This window comes from Helianthus annuus, chromosome 15, assembly GCF_002127325.2.
Source record: "Helianthus annuus cultivar XRQ/B chromosome 15, HanXRQr2.0-SUNRISE, whole genome shotgun sequence".
Lineage (NCBI taxonomy): Eukaryota > Viridiplantae > Streptophyta > Magnoliopsida > Asterales > Asteraceae > Helianthus > Helianthus annuus.
In genome coordinates this window covers 132,583,137-132,592,219 of record NC_035447.2, presented here as the reverse complement: position 1 = coordinate 132,592,219, position 9,083 = coordinate 132,583,137, and the positions used below count along the sequence as shown (strand labels likewise).

Below are 9,083 nucleotides of genomic sequence, written 5' to 3'. Positions count from 1 at the left end.
AGCTTGACGGAGATGACTTCTTTCATTCGATTTAGTAGCAAAAAACGACCAGAGTGAAGAAAACGATAGGCAAAATCGAAACACGACCAGAGCTTTGGTCTGTGAATTGATGTTGTTGTGAGAGATTTGAGATTAGGGCTTAAATAAAATGTGTTAAATAGCCCTCAAATTTGAGCAATAAACATGTAAGCAGCCATATATAAGGAGTCAACTAATTTTTTTACACATAAAAAACCACGCCATCATCCCGGTCTGTAGAGACTAACTGACCCCACTTAAAAGAAGCTTAGCAGAAGAAAATGGTTTGAAAGTTGGGACTGTTTTTGATAATGGATTAAATTTAGAATTATTAAAATCCAAATTCCAAAAAAAAATTATAACCTAAAACTCTAATATATTTTAAGCAATGGTGTTTAGTCAGTAATATGGTTAAATTTTTATCGAAAAAGGTCTGATTGTTAGGCTATAGTTTTATTAGTAAGTAATATTGATTTAAAAAATGAATTAAGCTAACATGCTTTCTTTTGTTGTTAATTGTTTGTATAGTTTGCCCAAAATTACTATTCTAGTAGCCTAAATAGTGTTTTATTTACTGTCTTTTGGTTTTATGTATATCATCACGTGTAAAAATATACCAAAAATAAAAAAAAAACTTTTATTTTTAAATAAACGATCGAGTTAGCTCGACGAACCATGAGTTGGCTTGAACTTTTGACGAGCGGAGCTTGAACCCAAAATTTCAGCTCGTTAAGATAAACGAGTCGGCTTAGCCCGAGCCCGCCCTGGCTTGATTAGAAGGTGTTTTTTTTATCGATTATTTTATTTTTATTTTTAATTTTAATAAAAAAGGAGTGTAGTATTTGTTATTAACGTGATAGTGAATTACTCTCAACGGTTTTTGTAAACTACCCTCCTCTACCCTTCAATTTGTTTGTTTTTTTCCTCTTTTCAATGTCATTCATCCGCTAATTGCAAACAAATACGTTTTACACAGTAACCTGGATGAATCGTGTTTTGTATGTTGCAGTCCCCAACGCCATTGTTATCCTGCAGTCGACAGAATCCAGTTTAAGATGTGTCATCTCTCATGTTGAACTCTAGATTGATCTGAAACTTCACCAAATAATCCAATTAAGTCGACTTTGTCGTATAAATACAAAATGTATACACGAATCATCTTACTTGAGATGGATAGTTATGGATATTACTGTCATATTTGTCGTAAACAAACTTTCGACTGAATTATCAATTAGATTACATTGGAAATTTGGCAGGAGAGCTTGGTAGATTTAATAAGAATCACAGGCTGTCGTTCATGGCTGCCAATGTTGGTTTGTTGTAGCGCGTGATGAGCCGATGCTGTTTTCTCTGCAGTCTCCACTATATTCTATATTTCAGTCACTTCACTTGCACTTTGCTTTATTTTGGAATCTTGATGCACTCTAATTCCTAAAACATTATATTTCACAACAAGAGAAGCATTTATCTTGTTGGCTAACGTATAACTATGGCTAAAGTAGATTTTACCCGAAAACTCTATATGTGTCAATTAGTTAGGCGCGCATTCAGAGTTTCCGTGTAGTTGACAGTTTTGTACTCCATAAATGACCAATAACTAATATTATGAATATGTTTCTCAGTGTAGTGACCTTGCTGAAGCGGTGCGCGCATTGACTTCAGATAAATTGCGTCATGCAATTATGAAATGGAACCAAAATGCTGCTGTTTTGTCTGGAAAGGAAGACTGTGAAAAGGGAGAACAAAAGTCTCATGTGATAGTTGCAACTGATGCTTGTCTTCCTATTGTTGCTTCAGGCGAGTCTCTCATTAGTTCAACTGTTTTGATAAATTATAAATTGCTGCCAAAAAGTACTGTTTCACATGCCTCTGATTGCCTTCTCATACTAATTATCAATATAGAGAAAAAAATGCACTATGACATACTATGGTAATTTGTGAGTGAAGTGAAGTTTAGAATCCCTAGTTTATTTTCAGCAATCATTCCTTCTAAAAGTTGTTATGCGTAAATCGTGATAGATGTTGTTCCTTTGCATCTGGTCTTCATTTAGTTTTCTGTATTGTACAAATTTTGTTACTATGATGTTTTATCTTCAGTTTATTGTCTTTAGATTAACTACAATATGAAGCATAGTGAATATCACACCTAAGGCGACCCAATGCATCTCACCTTAGGGTGATTGTTGCTCACATTTAAGAAAGAACTCTTAATTATATTTCAGCCAATTATACTTGGGATTTACTTAACAAATCAAATATGTAAATTAACTATACTAGCCTTGATCACTTGTTACAGTAAATTTAGTCCCATTTGAACATCCAACGATTTGCAAGTAGCAAAGATGAAACGAGTTTCTTTGCTGCTGTAGACTGGTGATCCAAGTTATTTGATTTTAAGGCGCGACGTTTTGTTTGAGGTTGGAAATCACTATAGGTCATTTGATGTCAGGCTGGAATAGAAATAGGTATGCTTGCATGAAAACTGATGTTCGTTGGGTGTGGCCGAATGAATCCCAAAATGATGTCTGTTTGTTATCCATGACCGGTAAAGGTGGTAAAATGGTTGGGTGTAGGTCTAGTGAATTGGACAACATGTTTGGCTGCAGGTTATCTATACAACTTGATAATACATTCTACTTTCTAGTTCAATCATATAATCTTGCTTTTGACGTGGCACTAAACCATACACGTAGATGGGATCGTGGTCAATACGATGGTCGGGGGATGAAGTGGTAACTCTTAAAAGCATCAATTAAGGAAAGCAGCAGCTTTGTGATTGTAGAAATGCCCATTAATATAAGTTTCTGCACATCTTCATGATCCTTAGGGACATAACCATGTAGCATGGTAACTGAAAACCATTTTTCATGAGTTTGTATTTGAGTTGGTCATCCTCTCTTAAACAGATTTTTGAAAGGTTCTAGTTTAAAGACATATTTCATGAAGTCCGGAAAGATTAGCAGGAAGCTGCGGTCACCATTGTCACCTCCTGCACCGTTAGATCTTGGTGCTACCTCTACCAATATTGTTGTACCACCATTACTGCATGTTCTTCATCATCTTCAACACATTATTCCATGGTTAGGTTTTCAATTGCAGTTGGTTTCAGGTAGGGTTTTTCTTTTTTTTTTTTTTAATTTAAATTTCGATCAATATTGTTTGTAGATTTTGCAGGCTTTTTATGATGGCGAGGACTTATTTTCTGTTATTGAGTTTGTTCATTTTCAATGCTGACTTTGATGAGAGGTAAAAGTGGTTGGAGATGGTCATAGTGGCGGTTTGTAGGCTGGTGGATCCTAGATAGTTGTCACGTTGGTACTACCATCTTTCAAAAATATTTTTAGTAGCAGAATACAACACTGGTACTGGTACTGGGCCGATTGCAAGTTTGCAACTGGATTAGGTGGCTAGAGTCGATTCAACAAAAAAAAATATAACAAATATATGCAGGTGCAGATTTGAGCAAGGGTGAGTCACGGGTGAGTAATCATCAAAGCAAATATATATCGACCGAAAATATATGGAGTTATTCAACTTCTGGATGCATAATATATGTATAAATTTTGTTAATCGGTGTAATATCACCAAAATGATCCACATATAATGGATATATATATTACTATTTGACAAATAACAAATTGGCAGTCTACAACTCTGATTTTCACGGAAGGCCGTGTATCAACTGTTGATCCCAGCCATGTATCAACTGTTGATCCCAATTGTAGTCACGGTCAACTAACTAATGGCCAACCATGGATCAACTCAATCAAGAACCAAACTCTAGTTTTGGAACTCTATTCATGATGACCTTATTTTCTTGATAACAATCAACTAGAAACAAAGAAATTAAGGCGTTATTCCTCACCCTCTAACACTCACAGAAATAAATACTACGTATTCTTTCAAACAATGATTCTTAATCCCCTTTGTTCATGGTGTGCACGGAACGGAATCTAAAACCAATCGGTTTTGGTTAATTGGTTAATAAGATATGCTCGGTTCGGTTAACCATAAGGTGGCCGTGCTAACCAAAACAAAACTAGTAGGTAACTGAGCGGAAAAAAACACTAATGAACCGACATCACGCCTAAAGGCCATGAAACACCGCAATATTCAAAGTAATATTATAGGAAAGAGGTAACGTTTGCCCCATCACACCCTCCCCCGGTCTTAGCAATAGCTTTGCGATGAATGAGATTATACTGGATACGTTTGTTGTTGTTGTTGCCAATATGGTAAAACAAGGTCACAGAAGTACTCCCTGAGTAATCACTACAAGGTAGGCTGCCGAGGCCCGAGTAATCTCCGAGTACTCCCCGAGAACTCTCCAGATATGCCAAGTACTCCCCGAGTACTCTCAACTCCGACTAGGGAGCGCCTAGCGACTTTTGCGACAATGGTTTTTGCTGTATGCTGGTGACAAATTATCGCTGTTGTAAACATCAGACAATGGACCTGAATTTCTAAGTAAACAATAGCTGTTGTGTTTATTGAATTTTTATATGTAACTTTCTGATTTAATTTCTTGAATTTCAGCGAGTTCCAGTGACAAGTCTATGGATAGCAGCTCATTACAGGGAATATAAATAGCAGCTCACAACTGTTCATATCTCACAAAACTCATCAATACATAGATATGGGTTTTGGTTGAAGTTGATTGGTTTGGTTTCGCTAATTCAGTTATGCTACACACCAAAACTGGACCACAATTTTCGATTAATAGTTCTGGCTTAACCAAACAATCGTTTTATTGTTGTGGATTAATTAGTTCTGGCTTAACCAAACAACCGTTTTATTGTTGAGTTTAATTAGGTCTGCTACGGTTCGATTAGTTCGGTTATTTACCCACCCTAGACTGACTTCATGGCCTGCTTAGTAGCAACATATATTATCTTTGCGAATGTGTTTAAACTAGATTAACAAAAGAAACACATAGATTGTCAAAAGCGATTAAAAAGAAAATGAGAATAAAAGATTTTGTAAATTTTTTGTTTCGTTCCTCATCATATCGAACATTGATTAAAGTTATATGAAATTTTAATAGAACATAATAAATATATTTGATTTGCTTGATGATTACAACTAAATAATGTTGATGAGATTACTATAACAGTAAGTAACAAAAATATAAGACTTCCCCGTAGCCTCTCCTCACATCGGAGGCATCTCATCGCTCTCTCCCTCACATGAGCCAAAAAAACACCTCAAAACAAAGGAGTTGGGATGCCCTTAATAGACCTGTTTGGGTTTGCTTTTATAAGTTTTTACTAGGTGTGGATGGAAAAATGGTTTTTGGGGAGTTCACCACTTGCAGACCGGGCAGTAGCCTACCGGTTCATGCTGCCAGCCTGGGCCAGTTTCTGCTTAAGCATCGCAGCATCAAGGCAGAAAAGTATAAAAGCTACTACTTGTCATAGAATAAAGGATTACAAATTCAGTAATTATAGTTCACGGGTCATAAGTTGTACTGTCTAGAGATTACAGTTTATCATGAGCAGAAAACATTGCTAACACTCTTTGATAGAGCCTGCCTACCCTCTCACAGTTCATCAACCTCCTCCTGAAACTTGTGTTCATACTTCTCAACCTTGTGTTTCAAACTACCCGCAATCCCAGCAAACTTTACAGCCTCTTCCTTCAACTCCTTTAGCTTTGCTGCAACTTTCTTGATCTCATATTCGGCACGTTTATGTTGGTTTCTTGCCTCCACATACTGCTTTATATACACTGCAGCTTCTGATTCAAACGTAAGGGTTGCAAGTGTATGTACCTTATCATGTAAAAAACCGACCTTCATGCCCAAAAGCTCAAAAGAATTCAGGGACTTCTCCCATCTATCAAAGTCTTCTTTTGTTATGGTGGTGATCTTGGATCTTTTGATCTCATCAGCAATTCTTACAATCTGACCAATCATACCTGGTGGTAATGTGTCATACAAGTCTTCAGAAACACCATCATGAAGGAATTCTTTGTTATAAACGCATAGCTTGTAGTACCCCATTCTGACATCATGGGGAAGCTCGTGATCGATGCAGACCCCTTTGACTATGATATGGAAGTCTTGAAAGGATTTGACTTCTTGGAAAGTAAGATGGCGATCGGACGGTATGGAACATTCTCGAACTTCTGGACCGCCCTCTTTGCTATTATTTCCTGAATGTTTGATGTGGTGGCCATTAGGGGGGACAGATTTTGAAGAAGGCACAGACTTTTTGTGCTTTTTTCGGGACACAGTTACATCAAGAGATTCTGGATGCTTCTTTTTCTTCGTTTTAGGAGACGGGGTAACTGTTTTAATTTTATCATTTATTAATTCTCAAATATATGCACAAAGCAATGCTTAAAATCGAGTATGAAAAATTCAAAATCGTTACCTGGAGTCGCATGTTCTGTATGTGCTTCCAAATTTAAAAGGCTAAGAGCAAGACCTGTATCACTTGACTCATTGACGTCAAGTATGTAAACCTACAAGGGTAATAACATTTGTAATTAGACATATATGCCTTCATAGTTTTATGCGTAGAATCTGTTAACAATGGTCACCGAAAGAGATGGCACCTTAAATTTTGTACTTTCTACTAATTGGAAAATCAAAATGTCTTCTTCAGTCAGATTGTGTCGAAGCGCAAAGCTTTTCCACCCTGCACTAAGCCCATACTTGTATGCGATATATTTGACTTCACATTGTGCTCCGTTTTCATCTTCTAGTACAAATGTAGCGTCTTCTTTCGGTAAATATGACTTGCAAAAGTGAAGTGGAAGGCCCTACAAACCATGGAGTAGAGGGGGAGGGGGATCTTGTTTGGTCATTTTTCTTGATAAAAATTGATTGGAAGAAGTTAAGGACAGAGGCATTACCAACCAAAAACCAGAGGTTACTTGTGAGCTACTCATCGTCTTTATACAGCTAGGGAAGTCAGTTCCAAGACTATTCTGAAACTCCATTGCTCGAATCATAGCGGCTGAACTTGGGGCCGGAGTTTTCAAGCATTTAGTTGGAGACTTCTCTTTAGGCAAACTGTATGAAAAAGAGACGACTGTTACATTTACTGTTTAAATAACAAGAAATAACTATAAAGAAAGCCTCACCTCAAACTTGAACTCGAGGGATCGCTTAGTGCCTGTTGATGAAACCATAAACGGTAAATTCCATGCCATGCACAAGAAACGGTTAAAGCATATCAACATATACTAGAAAAATTGGTATAATCTGATCAATACATAACAGGCAATTGCACTTTATGGGCCATTGGGCATCCTAAGCAAATGCAGGTCACTCCATATAAGCTGCAAAAGTTCTATGGCACTTGCAAACAGGATAGAGATCAAAGTCCAAAAGGGTTTACTTGTATTTGGTGTTACATCTCTCGACTCTAGATCAGAAAACTCAGGACTCAGAAGATCAATCCAGAAAAGGTTTGCGTTAGACAGTTAACAATGTTGTGAAAAGATGAATTCTAACTAATTGATGCACAGTTGTGCGTCCCCATAGCTGTTAAATCCTTAACATGAAGCTAGACTTGCACATAGCGCCTGGTTTCAAAAAGTGCGATGTGCTACGAGGCATTTAGGTCCAGAAAGTGGAGGCAAGAGACTAGAGCTTCCTGTAAACCTGTGTTGTTTTTACACATGAGTCTCCTCTGACCGACTTTAACCAACTTTCACCTAGACGTGCATGAGGTGCCGCCTCAAGGCCTGAGGCGTTTTCCAGATAGCCTCTTGTGCCTCACCCCTCAGGCGCTATTTTTAAAACCACGACATATAGGATGATTGTGCTAAACATATTAGATGCAACACCTTTGGTATTAAACTGATGTGCGACAGGTGAACCCATCACGCCTAGGAGACAGGAACCCCCAAGTTACAAGGTGGCACATTATTTATTCCAAATACTGAGAGAAGACCAATCTTAATCCAAGTTAAAGATAACATTATTAACAACCAATGAGTCACAATTCAAACTATTAAAATCCAATTCGCCTACAATCTATAACAATTCCAAACCTACTCAACTATATCACAACCATATTTAACATCATAACAACAACTATCACATAAAAACCATTCCTAAACTGTCACCAACAACAACATCCATAACTAGATGCAAATTTAAACCAAAATCTTACACCACTACTCGTCGCCGGCTGCCGTTTGTTGAGCACATCAGTTTTAGAACTCTCATATCTCCTGGGCTTCCGTATCTTCCGTTTCCTCCGTTTAACCTATATAAAAACAACTAGATCCAGTGTTCGCCAAACAAGTTAACAAAATTTATTAATAACAGGCGACCAGATATGAATAACGGTACCAGTGCAGAAGCATCAAGAACATGATGCTGAGAGTTTGAAGTTTTCGCAGATTGAGCGGAAGTTAAGTTGTGTTCAGCAGGATTCGGTAGATTTAAGTCGGTTATGGTGAGATGGTGATCGGATGGTGCTACGGTTGAGTTGAAATCTCCGGTGACCGGAGACGCCATAAGGGTTTTGATCGGAGAGATTGTAGAGGTTGACGTTGGTTGAACAACGGCTATGTTCCACGTGTGAGTTTCTTGGTGAGTGATGCTTGTATTTATGTAGTCTCAAATTAGGGTAGTATTTACTATTTTAAGAGTTTGCGACCGGTCTGTTCAATTAAATAAAAAGTAAGCGTAAAAATGTTGAATTATGTATATGCGTTGCGACGTGTTATCTCGTAAAATATACACCGAAAAGTAAAACATAAAACAATAACTAAGTCTACTTAGCACTCACGCGTTGTGATGGGGTCATTAAACGGGAAAAATAGATATAAAAACGTTGAACCACACATGGTCGTTGCAACTTCTTAACTCGTAAAATTATGTCTGAAACATAAAACGACAAATTTGTAAACAATGAAAAGTATATGAGACCAAAGTTGAAATTGGAAAAGTGTTGGGGGTTAAAATCAAAATATGGTTTGTGATAAATTTGTAAAAGATGAAAAGTATAAGGGTTAAAAGAGAAAAGAAAAATAAAAAAATATTAACAAAGCACAAAGTACAACCCTTAAAGCATAAGTAAGGTGGTAATTAATATTAACTAGTC

At 37.1% G+C, this 9,083-nt stretch overlaps 1 protein-coding gene across 1 annotated transcript; it reads right to left on the bottom strand.

The window, feature by feature from the left end:
• Positions 1–5,411: 5,411 nt before the first annotated feature.
• LOC110910382 (B3 domain-containing protein Os01g0234100) lies at positions 5,412–8,562 on the bottom strand. The gene is made up of 7 exons (XM_022155050.1): positions 8,327–8,562; positions 8,145–8,240; positions 7,108–7,139; positions 6,877–7,036; positions 6,577–6,783; positions 6,393–6,483; positions 5,412–6,306 (listed from the first exon to the last, which is right to left on the bottom strand). The coding sequence occupies exons 1-7, from the start codon at positions 8,492–8,494 to the stop codon at positions 5,558–5,560; spliced, it is 1,503 nt and encodes a 500-aa protein (XP_022010742.1). The 5' UTR covers positions 8,495–8,562; the 3' UTR covers positions 5,412–5,557.
• Positions 8,563–9,083: the final 521 nt, after the last annotated feature.